Raw genomic sequence first — 18,101 nt, forward strand, 5'->3', positions numbered from 1 at the left:
ATTCAGCTACACTCGGAGTCTTATTCTGACTTTGAAGTTGAGCGATGGCGATCTGCTGAGCTTGTAGCATCTTGAATATCACTTGGAGGCTGATTCTTCCATCTCTCATTCCTTGTGCTCTTTGGCCACCAGATCGGGCTTCCCTACGTACACTCTCTCCAGGGTCTGCGCCTAAATCTGTGTTTAGGGCATTGTGTGAGCTAACATCAACTAGTTCCATATTTGGCACTTCCCCAGGGTTTATTGGTAGTACATCGACCCCTATGTTATTTTTTTCTCCAAGGCCTTCGTTGTCGTGAACATGTGCATTTTGTGAGCTAGACATACTTCAGCCTGAGAATAAAAAATTCTTGACAAGAAAAAGTATAAAAATAACGTGTGTAATGAGAATCAGTAAAGAAACAATCACTATTATCTTTACCCTCACGGTGGGCGCCAAACTGTTTACCTCGAAAATATGAGTAACAATTAAATTTGATTTGTGGTTTTAAAGATATGTGATTTAGTTCAATACCAATTAATAATCAAGAAAAATGATATATAGATGAAAGAAAGTAAGCAAGACCAAACCAGTAGATAAGCTAGTAGGCAGCAGTGATCTCGAGGTGAACCAAGAACAATAAACCAAGGACAGTAAAGATAAAAGGGACAATTCAGATGAGCATAGAGCAAAAAGTAGAGAATATATTATTTTGTAAATGATTAGATGATGTTACAAATGATTGGGTTTCCCTTTATATAATAGGGGATTCCTAGATAAGGTACATTTCTATTTACAGTAAGGACTATTACTGGTACAGCTGTCTAACCGCCTAGTACGGAATAGTACAATCCTATTCCAGGATTTGCATCATGATCTTGCGGATGTGGCGAGAATCTTGTCCTTCTGTAACAAACTTACAATGGCATTATCTCGGAGTCGGACATGATTGGCCCTGATATTTATTGTGTTCTTTGATCCTCGGGCATTGCATTCTATCTTCGAGCTCGAGTCTGGCCCATCGAGCTCGAACTTGAGGGCTTAAAGCAACCCCTTGAGCCTGGAAAATCGGGCATACCTGATTTCGACCGTATACAATACTGTTATAAAGAACATATATTATAACATAACATAAAAATTGGTTCTGAAAAAACTTAGCTTTTATAGTGAATGGTTGTTATATGGAGATGTTGTTATAGAGATGTGATTGTAAATAGAAAAATATACTTCCTCTATGTTGGGAAATCTAGATATCTCTATGAGTGAGATGATAATGAAACAAATTGAAGAGAAATGAATTTCTTAATTCATGGTTTTATAATTGAACTATTACTGAATTTCTACTGTTTTGTAATAGCTCATTCTCCATTTTTTCTAATGCTCATTCTTTCATTTTTCCTTTTTCAGTCTAAATCGTCAGGAGCGCTTAGAGGCATGAAGTTAAGTAAATCTAGATGCTATTTGAAAAAGTTTAACTTTTTAAATGATTATTAATATTAAAAAAATATTTGTTAAGAAAACGAGCCTTTCAAGTAGGACTTGAAATACTCTTTTATTTTAATTTCACTCTATAAATAGGTATTGGCGGGACTTGCCTAATATGGTTATAGTTGAATTTTTTATTTTAGAATATTTATTGAAGTATCAAAGGCGAACGGGGCTTATGTAAAAAGAAAATATCTATTCGCCCACCCTCAAAATGCTTTTTTATTTGATAAAAGATTTCGTGAGGTGATGTCCTAATTTCCTTTATATAGCTTAGGTCTAGTGATATTATAGAATTTAAAAATATCAAAGCCGTAAAAGAATTACTAATTGACTCTATTTTTTCTAGCCATTAATTCATAAAGTACCTCTAAAAAATTGATTGTTGCCTATTTAACTTTTTTTAACTTATGGTTTATGTATGACAAATAAGTATTGCCCCTATCTTCTAGGTAAAAGCATATATCAACAACAACCTAGTATACTTTCACAAGTGAAGTCTGGAGAGGGTAATATATACGCAGACATTATTTCTACCCTAGGAGTAGAGAGGTTGTTTCTGAAAGACCCTCGGCTCAAGAAAATGAAAAAAGGCATATATCAACCATAAGAATATATCCTCGTTGTTTTGTTAGGACCTTTCAACATTCAAAGATAATTGAAGGAACAATATTTCTTACACAATGATTTGTGTATTTTGCACTTGCCATTTGAAGTTTCAATTGGACTTTGACATTTCTACAAAAGAGGAAATAAGAGCAATAGGCACAAAGAGCAGATAAGCCTTTTTTTGGTGAACTGGATAGTTATATATACATATCAAAAATAGTTATAACATTGTTTGGGAGGTGATGCTCCCTATTGTTTCGTTACTAATATCTTGTTCTGCACAAATATTTATCCTTACAATACGGACAAATACAGTTCCTAGGATGTCTGCCCACAGTGTGTTGTTTAGAAACGCCGGAGGAACTGCCAAAACTTCTGTCCTATCAAAAGTATTTTTCTCTTCTCCTTCCTTTGCAAGGAGGTCCGCCACCTAGTTTTGTTCTCTAAACTCATGCTCTAGCACTGGATTTCCCAGCTGCTCCATCAAGAACCTGCATTCATGAATAATAGAGTTAAAATGTAAATTACCTTCCTTTATCATTCTGATAACCTGTTCTGAGTCAGTGGAGATTTAAAGTGGTGTGAGCTTGTGCTAGAGTGCTAGTGTTAGCCCTTGCCATAGGGCTTGAATTTGGTATGTGATAGGCCTCTCATGTAGCCCATAACCTAGTCACCCATGCTATTCCTAATTACCTCCCCCCCCTCCCCCAATTTCCCCTGCTCTTAATATTGGGCATGCTGAGCAAGGTATATGTAGTTCATAAATCTTTAAATAATTGGATATCAGATACACAATTGTCTACATTAACTCTGTACTGGCATAGGAAAGGTGAGAATCAAATGTCGCAACTCGTAAATTTTGCCAAGTCTAATAGACTGTTTGGCCAAGCTTCTCCGAGCTAAAATACTTTTTTTCTTTTTTTCAAAGTTGAAGTGTTTGGCCAAGCTTTTAGACGAAAAAAAGTATTTTTAAGAAGAAGCAGAAGCAGTTTTGGAAAAGCAGAAAAAAGTAGCTTCTTCCCATGAGCACTTTTCTGAGAAGCACTTTTGAGAAAAATACACTTAGAATCGCCTTTTAAAAGCTTGGCCGAATGCTAATTGCTACATAAAAGTGTTTTTCAAATTAATTAGCCTAACATAAACTGTTTTTCACCAAAAGTACTTTTGAAAAAAAAACACTTTTGAAAAAAAGCATTCTTGTTATAAATAATATTAAGTGTGAATGTCCATGTATTATGAAATTACTTGGGAGCAAATTATGACCGAGTGGCATGGCCTTCAACAAATGACAAGGTCTTTCAACAAGTGTCAAGACTTTCAACAAGTGGGAAAGCCTTTTCAACAAGTAGCAAGACTTTTAACAAGTGGCAAAGCCTTTTCAACAAGTGTCAAGATCTTGGACAAGTGGCCAAATCCTTTCATGCAAAAGTGCATATAAATAGGCCCAAAAACTTAAAGAATGTAATCAATCAAGAAAAAATTATTAATTACCTCCCTCTAAATTCCCATTGTTTTACTTTATTTTCTATTATTCTATAATACGTTATCAGCACGAGACTCTACCGTCTCAAGAAGCTCTTTGAGAAAACTAAGGTATAATTTTTCTCCTCTTTTAATTATGACTGATATTATAAAAAGAAAGTTAATTGCCCTTGAAATTTCGGGCAAGAACTATATGTCATGGGTGTTGGATGTTGAAATCCATTTAGATGCAACGGGTCTTGGAGACACCATTAAAGATAAAAATAAAGCATCTACCCAGGACTGTGCTAAGGCCTTGATTTTCTTGCGCCATCACCTTGATGAAAGGTTGAAATAGAATATCTCACAGTCAAAGATCCACTTGTTTTGTGGAATATCTTAAAGGAAAGATATGACAACTTAAAGTTGGTCACGCTTCCACAAGCATGATATGATTGGGCTCATATAAGGCTCCAAGACTCTAAGTCTGTTTCTGAATATAATTCTATGATGTTCAGAATTACTTCTAAATTGAAACTCTGTGAAGACAGTATCACTTACTATGATATACTTGAAAAAACGTTCACAATGTTTCATGCCTCTAATATGGTCCGACAACAGCAGTACAGAAAAAAATATTTCAAGAAGTACTCTCAGTTGATTTCTCTTATCCTTGTGGCTGAACGATATAATGACTTGCTCATAAGAAATTACGATAATCGACCCACTGGGTCTACACCATTGCCTGAAGTGGATGAGGTATATTCCCATCATACTAAGCATGGAAAAGGTCATGGCCATGTTCGTAGTCGTGGTCGTGGCCGTGGTCGTAGCCAAGGAAGAAATTTTTCTGGTGTTAATCATCCCCCAAAGAAAAATAACCACCAAAAGTGGAAAGGAAAAAGTGAAAATCCAAAGGCAATGGGTTTGGAAACTGAATACTATCGTTGCGGTGGAAAAGGGCATTGTGCAAATATTTGTCGTACACCAAAATATTTGGTTGAGCTTTATCAAGTATCTCTAAAGAATAAAGGCCCAGAAGCCAATTTTGTCTCTAACAATTAATTTGATATCACCCACTTGGATGTGGCAGACTTCTTTGAGCACCCTGATGGAAAAATAGACCACTTGATCGGTAATGGATCAGTGGTTAAAGATGATTGAGTAGTTTGGTTTTTATTTTCGTAGCTAGTGAATAAATATCATGTAATCATAGTTCTTTACATGAGTAGTAATTATTATTATCAATTAGTATCATAATCAGAGTTGCTCGAAATTGCATTAAAAGGTCATTATTGAATCATTAATTTAACTTTGTTTCTTTTCCCTCTTTTCTCTAAAAATACTAATGTTTATTCATATATTTTTTTTGTATGTCAAATCATGGGAAGAAAATATGGATACCTCACAAAGCAAACTTGGATCAAAGTTTAATTGTAGAGATATTTGTTTAATTGATTCATGTATAACACATACAATATTCAAAGAGAAGAAATATTTCTCTCATTTAAGTATGTGCAAGGCATATGTTACTACAATTTCTGGTAGTAGTAATCTAACTGAAGGCTCTGAAAGAGCTACTATAACTCTGCTTAAGAAAACAATACTTGTCATAGATAATGCAATGTTCTCCTCCAAGTCCAAGATGAACTTGTTAAGTTTTAAAGATATCCACCGAAATGAATATCATGTTGAGACAATATATGAGAATAATCTTGAATATCTCATCGTTACCAAGAATGTCTCTGGCCAGAAAAGGGTTATTGAGAAGTTCCCATATTTATCTTGTGGCCTGTATTGGACAAGAATTAGTGCAATTGAGGCACATTCTATCGTAAACCAAAAGATTATTGATCCCCACACTTTTGTACTTTGGTATGATCGATTAGGATATCCTGGATCAATTATGATGAGATGAATTATAGAGAACTCAAATGGGCATCTATTAAAGAATTTAAAGATCCTTTTAAATAATGAATTTTCTTACACTTTTTGTTATCAAGGCAAGTTAATCATTAGACCATCACCAACAAAGGTTGGGATTGAGTCCCCTGCGTTTTTGGAACGTATACAAGGGGATATTTGTGGACCTATTCACCTACCTAGTGGGCCGTTTAGATATTTTATGGTCTTAACAAATGAATCTTCTAGATGGTCTCATATGTGCCTATTGTCATCTCACAACCTGGCATTTACAAAATTAATGACACAAATAATTCGATTACGGACACAATTCTCCGATAATCCAATTAAGTCTATTAGACTTGATAATGTTGCAGAGTTTTCATCCCAAGTATTTAATGATCATTGCTTATCAATTGGGATAAAAGTGGGAACATCCTGTAGCTCATGTTCAGACTCAAAATGGACTTGCAGAGTTCTTGATTAAACGTCTAAAATTGATAGCAAGATCGTTACTCATGAAAATAAGGTTACCCACTTCTATTTGGGGTCATGCCATTTTGCATGCAACAATGCTAGTTCGTCTCAGACCGACAAATTATCATAAATATTTTCCGGTGCAATTAGTTTTGGATCATGAACATAATATATACCATTTAAGAATTTTTGGATGTGCAGTATATGTGCCTATATCACAGCCATATTGCACCAAAATGGATCCCGAAAGAAGGTTAGGAATATATGTTGGGTTTGAGTCACCCTCCATTATTCGCTACCTTGAAACATTAATGGGAGATTTGTTCACTGCTCGATTTGCAGATTATTGATTCGATGAGATATTTTTTCCCAAATTAGGGGGAGAAAATGGTGAAACCAAACGAGAAATTTTGTGGGAAAATCCATCATTATCTCATCTTGATCCACGTGCCTTTATTTGTAAAAAAGAGGTGCAAAAGACTATTCATTTGCAGAAAATAGCAAATCAAATGCCAGATGCATTTACGGATCTGAAAAGGATAACGAAATCACATATCATTGCAGAGAATGTTCCAATTCGTATTGATCTCCCTGTTGGACAATCTTCTAGTTCATAGCTAATGATTCAAAAGCACTCCTAAAACGTGGCAGACCATTGGGTTCTAAGGATCGAAATCCTAGAAAAAGGAAAATAAATGATCAAGATGTCACTACGAATGAGTCTCATAAAGAAACCCATGATTTAACCAACTGTGAGATTCATGAGAAAATCAATGACCCTGAGACTCAAGAAAATAAGGAACTGTCAATAAACCCAATCGATATTGAGACGAATTTGAATCGATTGGATATAGTAGTGGATTATGTCTTTACATATAATGTTGCATCTAGCATTATGCAAGATAGTGAGGATCTTGAACCTCAATCTGTTGGAGAATGTTGACAAAGATGTGATTGGCCAAAATGGCAAGAAGTAATCCAATCTGAGATGGATTCACTTGCGAAACGTGAAGTTTTTGGGTCTGTAGTCCAAACACCTAAAGGTGTTAAGCCTGTTGGCTATAAATGAGTCTTTGTACGTAAAAGAAATGACAAAAATGAGGTACAAAGATATAAGGCACGCCTTGTTGCACAAGATTTTTCACAAAGGCCCGGTGTCGATTATGAAGAGACATAACCTGTTATGGATGCAATAACATGTAGCTATCTCATTAGTTTTGTTGTCCTTGAAAAGCTTGACATGCATTTAATGGATGTGGTTATTGCCTACCTTTATGGCTCACTTGATAATGAGATATACATAAAAATTCCCGAGGAATTTAAAATGCATGACGCACATAATTCAAAGTCCCGAGAAAATATTTTCAATCAAATTGCAAAGATTTTTGTATGGTCTAAAGAAATCAGGAAGAATGTGGTATAACCGCCCTAATGAGTATTTATTAAATGAAGGTTATATAAATGATGCCATTTATCCATGTCTTTTTATAAAGAAAACAACATCGGACTTTGTTGTACTTGCTGTATATGTTGATGACATAAACCTTATTGGAACTCTTACAGAACTCCAAAAGGCATTTGATTATTTGAAGAAAGAATTCGAGATGAAAGATCTCGGAAAGACAAAAGTTATGTCTCAGTTTGCAAATTAAACATTTGGCAAACGGGATTTTTGTTCATCAATCTACCTACACATAAAAGGTATTGAAACGGTTTTACATGGATGGAGCACATCTATTAAGTACTTCGATGGTGGTTCGATCACTTAATGTGAATAAGGATCTGTTTCGACCTCAAGAAGAGAATGAAGAGCTTCTTGGTCTTGAAGTACCATATCTTAGTACAATTGGTGCACTAATGTATCTTGCTAACACTACAAGGCCTGACATAACTTTTTCAGTTAATGTCTTAGCAAGATATAGCTCTGCTCCTACAAGGAGACATTGGAATGGAATCAAACACATATTGCGATATCTAAAAGGGACTACCGATATGGGCTTATTTTATGGCAATGAATGCAGTCCCGATCTTGTTGGTTATGCCGATGATGGGTATTTATCTAACTCACACAAGGCTCGATCTCAAACATGCTATGTGTTTACATGTGGAGGCACTACCATATCTTGGTGATTGGCTAAGCAATCAATCGTGGCTACTTCATCTAATCATGCAGAGATAATTGTTATTCATGAAGCAAGTCAAGAATGTGTGTGGTTGAGGTTTATAATACATCTTATTCGTAAAAAATGTGGTTTGAAGTGTGACAAACTACCCACGATTTTGTATGAAGATAATGCAGCATGCATAGCCCAATTGAAATGAGGCTTCATAAAAGGAGATAGGACAAAACATATTTCACCAAAGTTATTTTTCACACACGATCTTCAAAAGAATGGTGATGTCGATGTGCAACAGATTCGTTCAAGTGATAATATGGCTGATTTATCCATCAAATCTCTACCAGTGTCAACCTTCAAGAAGCTAGCATACAAGATTGGGATGTGAATGCTCAAATATGTGAATTGATGCTATCATCAGGGAGGAGTTAATACGCGTTGTACTCTTTTTCCCTTACAAGATTTTGTCCATTGGGTTTTCCTTGCAAGGTTTTTAACAAGGCAACCAAAAAGCGTATTATTAAATATGTACTCTTTTTCCTTCACTAGAATTTTTTTTTCACTGGGTTTTTCCTAGTAAGGTTTTTAACGAGTCACATTATCTATTAATGAACATTCAAAGGGGAGTGTTATAAATAATATTAAGTGTAAATGTCCACGTATTATGAAATTACTTGGGAGCAAATTATGACCATGGCATGGCCTTCAACAAGTGACAAGGTAGTTCAACAAGTGTCAAGACTTTCAACAAGTGGCAAAGCCTTTTCAACAATTGTCAAGACTTTCAACAAGTGGCCAAATCCTTTCATGCAAAAGTGCCTATAAATAGGCCCAAAAACTTGAAGAATGTAATCAATCAAGAAAAATTTATTAATTATCTCCCTCTAGCTTCCTCTTGTTTTACTTTATTTTCTATTGTTCCATAACAATTCTCAAAATAAGCTGAGTTTTTATTTTCTATTGTTCCATAACAATTCTCAAAATAAGCTGAGTTTTCCAGGTTGGGCCAAACATACTATAAGTATATATCAGTACCTTCCGAGGGTTGAAATGACATGCTTAGGTCAATCAAATACAATTGCTGCATAAATAGTTTAGTTACCTGAGTGACTCAAGAGAGCCTCAAATCCAGAAGAATGATTGTCTTTGCTCTACAACTATAAATAGAAATCTTCTACATGGTCAAAGAACATATAAAAAGCTAAAGAGAAGCTAGAGAAAACTCTAAAGAACAAAGCATTCTAAGTCTTCCTTCGCGACGTAGTTCATATCCAAGAACGAGGTTCAAATCAAGATCCAAAGCGGGGATGCCACAAGCTCTGGATACAATCAAGTAATTGGAACTCAAGCTAGGATACTTTACAAAATCCAGCATTCTTTAATCCTCCATTCACATCGAACATCGATGGGAATGCCTTCAACTCAGGATCTTCAATTTGAGGACAAAGTTTTAGCTGCTACTATCAAGAACTTCCATGTGCTGCTCCAACTTTGCAATTAGACACAGAATTTACTAATGCCAGGCAGAAAATTTCAATCTGAGAGAAGACAATGAATGTAGTTAGCTGTATCTTATTTCGTAAAACAGATATAACCGAATGGTGATACAGCAATGTGTATTGGCATCCAAGTTGTCTACAATATAAACTTCCCCCAGCTTAATGCGAGAAAATGACAAAAAAAATGGTCTCTTATGTTCGGAAGTAGGTTTAAAATATTCCCTTATATATGGTACTCTTGAGCAGTTTTAGTCCTTGTAAAAAAAAAATTGGAAAAAGTGAGCACTTTTAATCTCCGTCAAATATTTAACAAACTTTGAAGGTTAGATTTAATGGGAGCTGTGAAAGAAAGATTTAACCAGAACCACCATGAAAGTCCCATCAAATCAGAAACTGCAACACCAAAAACACCATACACCAACCACGTACCTTAAAAAGACAGATACATGCATTCTCTAAACTGCAGAATTAGACAATTTCTTCTTTCGCCGTCTGTTTTTAGGCTTAACAGCATCTTGTAAAGTCTTCTCTCTGCTTGTTGCCATTTCTTTTCCAGCCGACTCAGTCAATGATGATACTGGACTAACATCTGAAAGTGGTTCATCTGATTTTCTTTCTTCTGTAATATCATCACCTAAATTGTCTAGCTTCATAGGTACTGCTGCTGAACCTATAAAATATAATCATCAATATATCAAGCCAGCTTATTCCCAATTTTTCATACTTGTTTCAAGAGAGAATGATCAAACATTGACACAATTTTCATGTTCTAGTGGTACCCATTTTCATGTTCAAAGATCAGGAACATAGAATGACAAATCTAAAATTTGGGTCAACCATACAGGGACAAAGAATTGAAAGATGTATCCTTCAAAATAATTACATTCAGACAATAATTAGGTGCTAAAAAGAGAAATAGTCAACACCAGACGCATAACCTCCTTGTTTATTTGAAACATATCACAAGATTGATTAGAAGATCAATTTCAAGACAATACACGTCACTGTGCTGTCAAATGCCTTGATTTTCAAATTCCAGGCATCAAAATCGTAAATGGCCACCCTCCCTGCCAGAATCCCCCAACGAACCTTGACTGACCTCTCTACTCTACTAGTCCAGGTATACTGACACACTTTTAAATCTCTCCCAAACATCTATTTAAGTATTTAGTCTAGATTTAAGAGGGTTCTCAATTGTGATGTAGTTTCCTTCTACCTCTTATGAATTCACCAGCTTCACATCTCCTAACGGTCATCCTTTAATAGAAACAACTCCTGTAAAGGACAAATCACCTTCTCTTACCCTAAATTCCAAAGTTTAACATTTTGTAAGCAATTTCCCACCCAATGTCATGTACAATCTCCTGAGATGATCTTCGATCCCCTGTACCATCTTTATTCTTATGAAGTGGTTGTTGAATTTTTCAAACATGTAACTGAAGATCCGTTCTTCTCCACCTTTTGCATATTTAGCCAGCAGCTTCTGAGGCCAGTTTCAAAATGAGACATCACCACCCAGTGATGTTACTGAAATGAATGTTGTTAGCTAAGTTCTTCTCCTCTCTATCAAATCAAACCATCCTATAGAATTCCTGCTATTTTCTCTCAAGTCAACGGATTTTCCACTTGCTGCATAAACAGTTCTCCATTGATCAGCGATAAATTCGAGCTATTATGGTTTGAATTACATCTCATGTTACTGTATCACAAGACTTTAGTTATTCTGTAAACTAACGCCGAAGCACTGTATTTAATGGAAAGACGGGGATTATCCAGTAGAGCTCTTAGCTAAAACAATGTGAAATATTGGAGGAACTAACTTTGGGTAGGTCAATATTGATTAAAAGGGTAAGGAAATCAAGAAAAGTTGGGGTCATAAGAAAAGAGGAGCTGATTGGGGAAGATGTGATGATCGACAAGGGGAAGGTTTTTTAAAATTCTAGATAGAGCAAAGAGCTTCGCTTTAGCTCTGAGTAACACAATGTTGAATTTTTTTATTTTTTTTCATTGTTTGATTATAATGTCAATTTTTATTTATATATATTTTGACTGATAATGTTGAATTTTTTATGTTAAGCCATGTTAAATTATTTGAAATTCTTATGGTTTATAATGTATGCTTTTTCTTATAAGCTTAATATAAGCATTTTTTGTTACTTCGGGTCATTTCTTTAGCAAGTACTAACTGACACATGAAATTGATGGAATGTGATTTGTGTAGCTGACAACATATATAAAATTTCATATCTTCCTATCTAACATTGTTTTCATGCCACATAGAGTTTTTTGGATAACCGAGAAATTCCTAAGACCGTAGCTCACAGTTCGAAACTCGGTGGATAATGAGCCTGCCGCTCTACCCTTCTCTACTTAAATACCAAGCTTTTGCTTGCGTGAGGGTTCGAACCTGTGATGTGCGCCTAACAAACACATCATGTGTTGCTCTCTTACCGCTAGAACAAAGATAGTTTTCCTTATCCGCAAATTAAGAGACGTATCAGACTGACATTCTATTTGTAAGCACTTAGATTAAATTAAAAATTGTGTGATAGTCCTTGTATAATTTCTAAATTTCCTTTGACAAGTGAAGCTGAACAATCCCACAGAAATAAAGTCTCTCCATGTTATGAGATTAGCAAAGTTTTTGAATCTTTAACAAATGTATAATAAACCATGCATACAAAGAATACATGAATTATCCAAAAACTATACACAGTTCAGATTATCAATATCCATAAAGACTCATTTAGTAATTCACATTAAGCCCTGTTTGCAGTATGTTAAGTCAGAGAACAATCATAGCACACAAGGAACTCCAAGCTTACACTTGAAATTAAATCATAAAACTCACCACGAGAAGCAAGATTAGCTTTCAATTCATCTGTGTTAACACCTTCTGAATATGGATCCCTAAGCAAGAGAAAGGAAATTTTTGCAGTGAGTTAGCAAAATCAACTATTAACGTGTCCAAACAAGTTTATATGTGCATTTTAAGATGGAGATATGCATTAGTTCTTTCAAAGCAAGAATATACGAACTGCTTCTCTGAATGATAGCTTTGGGTTTCCATGCTAGATTACACTTGTGCATGTAAAAAGTAAACCTCTTAGCCCAAAGACAGCAGCCCAGGGCACTTTGGCAACTTATATATGCATTAATTGCACCGCATATGAATAATTTTCTGGTAAACAAACTCGGAATAAGACAGGACCAAGATTTACCAACTGGAGGGCCCGCCTGTGAAACTCTGGTTCTTATCACTCCTCTTCTTGATTCTACCTTGCTCGACATCCATGTCATCGCTCTGACTAACACTGCACTCTTCTGATTTTATTTTTTTCCCCTCCAAGATTTGCTTAGCCTTATCAGTAAGGAGATGGAAATAAGAAAACAGAACACTGAAGTCTTAAGACTGAAATTCAGTTGACTGAAAAATCTTAGTCAAAATTCTAACTGCTGAAAATTAAGTTTGCTTCAGCTAAAGACTGAACATTGTAATGAAACACATACTTTCTAACAATTTACTGGCAAATACAATTACTTACGATTTGATAGAATTGTGATTTCTTTTCCTAGCAATATACCCCATTTTTCAGATTTTGGTGAGAATGGAACTTGATTTCAAAAGATAAACCATTTTAACTTATCTTCACTACCCTTATATGTCTAAGGGTAATGACTCTAATCAGTCAATACAATGGGTTCTACACATACATTTGGCTAATGAAAAAGCCTCCATGTACCTTTTGACCTGGTTCATTGACATCAACTGCATTAATATTTGCATGTCGCTTGACCATTTTGAGAGCTCTCTCTGTGTTGTAAGATTCAACCTACAAAAAGAATACATTCCAACCTATTAGGCATCAATCTAATCCAACATGTAACAAAATAAATCATACTTTCGCCATTCATGATAATACTAACTTGAATATTTTTTATTTTTTGACTCAATTTCAGAAAAAATAAAAGAATAAACAAAAAGAGAAACAAGATTGAATTGCCTTCTTCTTCACAAAGCTTTCATCCAAATCCAAAGCCAAATTTATGCAATTCCAAATAAACCAAAATATAGTAAATTATAACAAAGATGTTTTCACCAATTTAAGTGTAAGTTCTTGATAGTCTCAGAGAAAATGAAGTGGCACATGGTAGTGGCAAGGGCAAAGCAGAAAGATAGACCAATAGCAGCTCTAATTGGGAAAAGAAAGGGGCGACGGATTTAAAAAATCAGTCATCATTCAGCAGAAAGGGCATGAAGATTACAGAACCCGACTCCAGTAGCACTTGAAAGTTAGTCTGCACTACCATATACTTACAGCGGTTTTAATTTTGCTAGTTATATCCCCGGCCTTCACTGAGGCTATGCGTAGACACTGCATGACAACACTTTGCATGGTACCCTGTCCTCCAGGCTTTTGAAATGCACAGACTTCGCCATTTGTGTTCAGGGTGACGGACATTCTTCCTCCCATAACAGCTTCTTCATGATGTGTTGGATCTATAACCTACCAATACTAGTTAGATTAGAAGAAGTTTGCATTTGATTTTTTAATACCATGCAATTAAACAGCATAAAACAATTAAAAGAGGAAATTTTAACAGTTGCATACCAAATTCTCGTCTCCAATAAATGCAAAAGTTACTGCTATAGGTAAATGGTGTATAATCAAAGGAAGTGGCTCCCTCACCTGCCAAAATTCAAGAAGCACTCAAATAACTCAACATGTAACATTTTCTAACAAACATTTCAAACACATCAAGTAATAGCAACAAAATAGAACATTTCCCATTACAAGCAGATATTGAATAATGTATAAGTCAGTGAAATACTCTGGACGAGTAACATAAAAAGGCAGGAGGAGTAGGTGAAGGCTAAAGCAAAAACTAGAAAAACAATTAAAATAAAAAATGCAGAAACTATTTCAGAACTAAGAGCTTCCAAATTTCGACAAGCTAATAAAGAAAACCATAGCACACACCATAATATATATTTATTTATTTATTTGTATGTGTGTGTGGGTGGGGGGGGGGGGGCAATAATTAAGACACCATGATTATTATTATTTATTTATTTGAAATGGTAAGTAACTATGATTATCTTTATAACATAACAGAATGATATTATTAAACATGACAAAGGCAAGCGCTCAGATAGGAAATCTCAATAAAGGAAGAACATATAGGGAAATGTACGACTCTAAGGTAGTTGTTTGACAAAACTTTTTCTTTTGAAGAATTGGTTTAATGGATGATTATGTCCAAAGAAATATTACTTAATGCAACCTCAAAAATTTTTGAGGGAAATAAGCAAGAAAGGGGACCTCGGGCGGATGCAGTATCACTTCCTGCCTGTCATCTCCTCCTAGTGTACATTCAGGCCTCCGAAATGTCAAAAGAGCAGCTAAAGCAGCAACATTGGCAGCATCAACAAGATTACTGCACTTGTAGAAATCACATAATTAGTTTCATAACTTCAGATGGAGACGTAGATGGGCACTTAACTGGGCCCAATTATAAACCACTGCAACTCACCCTCCATTGTCCAAAATATGGAGATCAATACGAATTGACCAAACCCACTTCCCAGCCACAACACAGAGTGATTCAGTGTCCACAGCTCTGCTTTCCCTGCATTTAGGCATCAGCATAAAAGAAGACTTAACCAAAGACAGCAATGTCTTTTCTTCAAATTATGTACTTATCTCAGCAAAACAAAGCAAGTGAGCTTTATTGTCCGCTTTCTACAGACAAATAACAATACAAGATACCTTCAAAAAGATCTAATGCAAAAATTCAAAAAGCAAACAAGTACTACTACAATGGAAAAGAAGCAGCAGTGCTTAAAAGTTATAAGCACTTCTCAACCGCGAGACAAAGAAATACTATATCTCTCCATGGGATAGTAAAACCTTTTTCTTGTAAAATATACATCTTCTAGTTTATTTAAAAAGACCATATATATCTGATAATATATTTCTCGATGCGTAACATTCTCTTGTCGAAGGAAGACATATGCTTCTTGGAAAGAATAGTAAAGGAAATGTTACCTTAACCCTCTGTCAATTATGCGACCCAGCTCAACAGCATACTCTGAAGGACGACCTGCCTCAAATGAAGGATCAGCCATTGGGGAAAATTCAGTAAATACTGAAAGGGTTCCTTCGTTTGGTCGATCTCGATAAGGTTGCACTAGTTGCGACGTAACAAAGCCCATAACATGAGTTTGCCCCAGCTGAACTTCCGACGAACCATCTTCTCTGCAAATCAATAACTCTTGGCACTTATAACACAAGTTCTTATATGAATCGCACAAGCATACGTAGCTAAATCTTTCTCCTTATACCATAATATGCCAAACATGTGCGATATAAAAGTTATACTGGAAGCGTGACACTGTGAGGTACAACAAATAACAATTAGGGAAGGAAAGAACTTTAATCCATGGGATTAGTCAAATCATTTGAAATGAACGTAACTTATGATAAGAGAGGTTGAAAGTTTCAAATGTAGCCCATAACATAAAACCTACAACTGTGATAGATATATCCGTATGGAGTCTTCTTCCCTAACATTAAAGTTCTATCTTTCCAAATGTGTTACAAAGTGACAACCAAACAAACAGAAGACTACACTCACTGATAGTTTCTGTTTCAATACCTCCACATACTATGTCCAGTATCCATCTCAAATTCCACATGTGTCCGGGCTAGCTTGTGTGTACCTCAACTAACTCTACGGAATACCGGCTACCTCCCACCAGCAAGGTACCTCAAAAAAGCAATTCCCTAGTCGAATAAAGGACGGTTACTATAGCTTAATGGCTAGAGTAAAACTTGACGAACTACAACTTAATATAGAGGATTCATAACCCTACTTCAACTGATATTGGATTAAAGCAATTTTTTTAACAGCAGTATCCCGGGCAGCTAGCGGCACCTAACTAATTCTATGTGATACCTGCTACCTCCCACTAGGAACATCAACAGAGCAATTTATATGTGTATATTTAGCTTAATGGCTAGAGTAAAAATTGATGAAATACAGCAAATCCTCTTAGTATAGAGGATTCAAATAGCCAACTTCAACTAATTTTGGATTAAAGCAACAAAAAAAAATGTGCCAGCTTGCCCGCACCTAACTAATTCCACAAAAAAAAGTCCTTTGGATTAAAGCAACAAAAAAAATAAACATTTAACTGTGGTGTAGGGCCAGCTGGTGCGCACCTGACTAATTCTACAAAAGAATACCTCCCACCAGCAAAGGTACATATTTACAGCAGCTTAATGGCTAGAGTACAATTTGATGAACTAAAGCAAATTCTCTTAATGTACAGGATTCATATAGACTGATTTTGGATTAAAGCATAGTTTTTTTTTATTCTAAAAGTCAAGGTAAAAAACGATATTGAATTCCAGATTCTTACCTACCGAACTTGATTGTAAGCCTCCGATAATCAAAGGGACGGCGACCGTCTATTCTCAGTTCAGATTCCAATGCAGATTCTATGAACTTTTTCTCATTCACTGTCATTCGCCATGTATTTGCTAATCTTTGCTCCATTCTCTTTTTAACCTAATTGTATTTTCAGAAACCCAAATCAGAAAAGAGCTGAGGATTATATTGCTTTTTTCCCCCAAGTGTAGAGTTGGAGCAGGGTTTAGGGTTTTAGCCGATGTATGGCCGTTGATTCGGGTCGAGTCGGGTTGGAAATCAAGCGGTTATAGATAACGAGTCGGATTCACCTTATAATGATGGGGCAAGTGCACTTACAGCCATTCTCATGGATGCTTTCATGATATTTAGGGGTGGTTGGGTAGGATGTATAAGAATAATGCGGAATAAGGTGTATTAATAATGCATGGATTAGTAATGTATGCGTTAGTAATGCAAGCATTAGTTGTACATATATTATTTCTTATCTATTGTTTGGTGTGGTGTATTAAAATTATAATGTATTACATAATTTTTAAGAAAAATAGTTGTTTACAAAAATGTCCTCCATATTCTTTAGCTTTAAAGGACTTTAAGGACAATTTTGTCTTTAAACATACTAATGCATGCATTAATAGCCTTGGTATTACTAATGTCATGGTTTTCTATGAATTATTAATGCATAGGATAGTACCAAGTATGATGTATAACTAATATAAGTATTAGTTATACGCATGTTGAAAAAATGTACCAAGCAAGGTATTAGTAATGCATAGAGCTAATGCTTGCATTGTTTTTTCTAATACCTCCTATCAAACGACCCCTTAGAGATTATTATGTACTTATTTTATCCTAAAAGGGATCTTTACACAAAGAGCCGCTCAGTTTTACTATTTACTTTCCCTAGTCAGTATAAGTAGATTATACATAGATTATACATGGTTATACACACGTATATATATTGGCTATTTTTAGTTTAAGTAATTGAATGGGTTGCTATTTAGGTTAATTCTTCAAATTTTAAATTAAAAATCTTAACTTCTGGACAATTCAAGATATTTTTGGAAAACTAAAATTCAAGACACACTGGCTAGTGTTTAAATAGTAGCCCTTTAAAGTGGCCAGCCGATGTCATTT

The 18,101-nt window shown here is 35.3% G+C and overlaps 1 protein-coding gene across 2 annotated transcripts; it reads right to left on the reverse strand.

Annotated features, from left to right (window-relative positions):
• Window positions 1–9,032: 9,032 nt before the first annotated feature.
• Window positions 9,033–17,253, reverse strand: LOC104246838 (exosome complex component RRP45A-like). 2 transcript variants are annotated; one of them, XM_009802731.2, is made up of 11 exons: window positions 16,957–17,253; window positions 15,581–15,790; window positions 15,066–15,161; window positions 14,855–14,969; window positions 14,144–14,221; window positions 13,850–14,038; window positions 13,274–13,363; window positions 12,752–12,891; window positions 12,382–12,440; window positions 9,960–10,200; window positions 9,033–9,569 (listed from the first exon to the last, which is right to left on the reverse strand). In XM_009802731.2, exons 1-10 carry the CDS (start codon window positions 17,091–17,093, stop codon window positions 9,986–9,988), a joined length of 1,329 nt encoding a protein of 442 aa, XP_009801033.1. In that variant the 5' UTR covers window positions 17,094–17,253; the 3' UTR covers window positions 9,033–9,569; window positions 9,960–9,985. The 2 variants fall into 2 exon arrangements, with proteins under 2 accessions (XP_009801033.1, XP_009801035.1); XM_009802733.2 differs by having other exon boundaries at window positions 16,961–17,069.
• Window positions 17,254–18,101: the final 848 nt, after the last annotated feature.

This window comes from Nicotiana sylvestris, chromosome 11 (assembly GCF_000393655.2).
Source record: "Nicotiana sylvestris chromosome 11, ASM39365v2, whole genome shotgun sequence".
In the NCBI taxonomy this organism is placed as follows: Eukaryota; Viridiplantae; Streptophyta; class Magnoliopsida; order Solanales; family Solanaceae; genus Nicotiana; species Nicotiana sylvestris.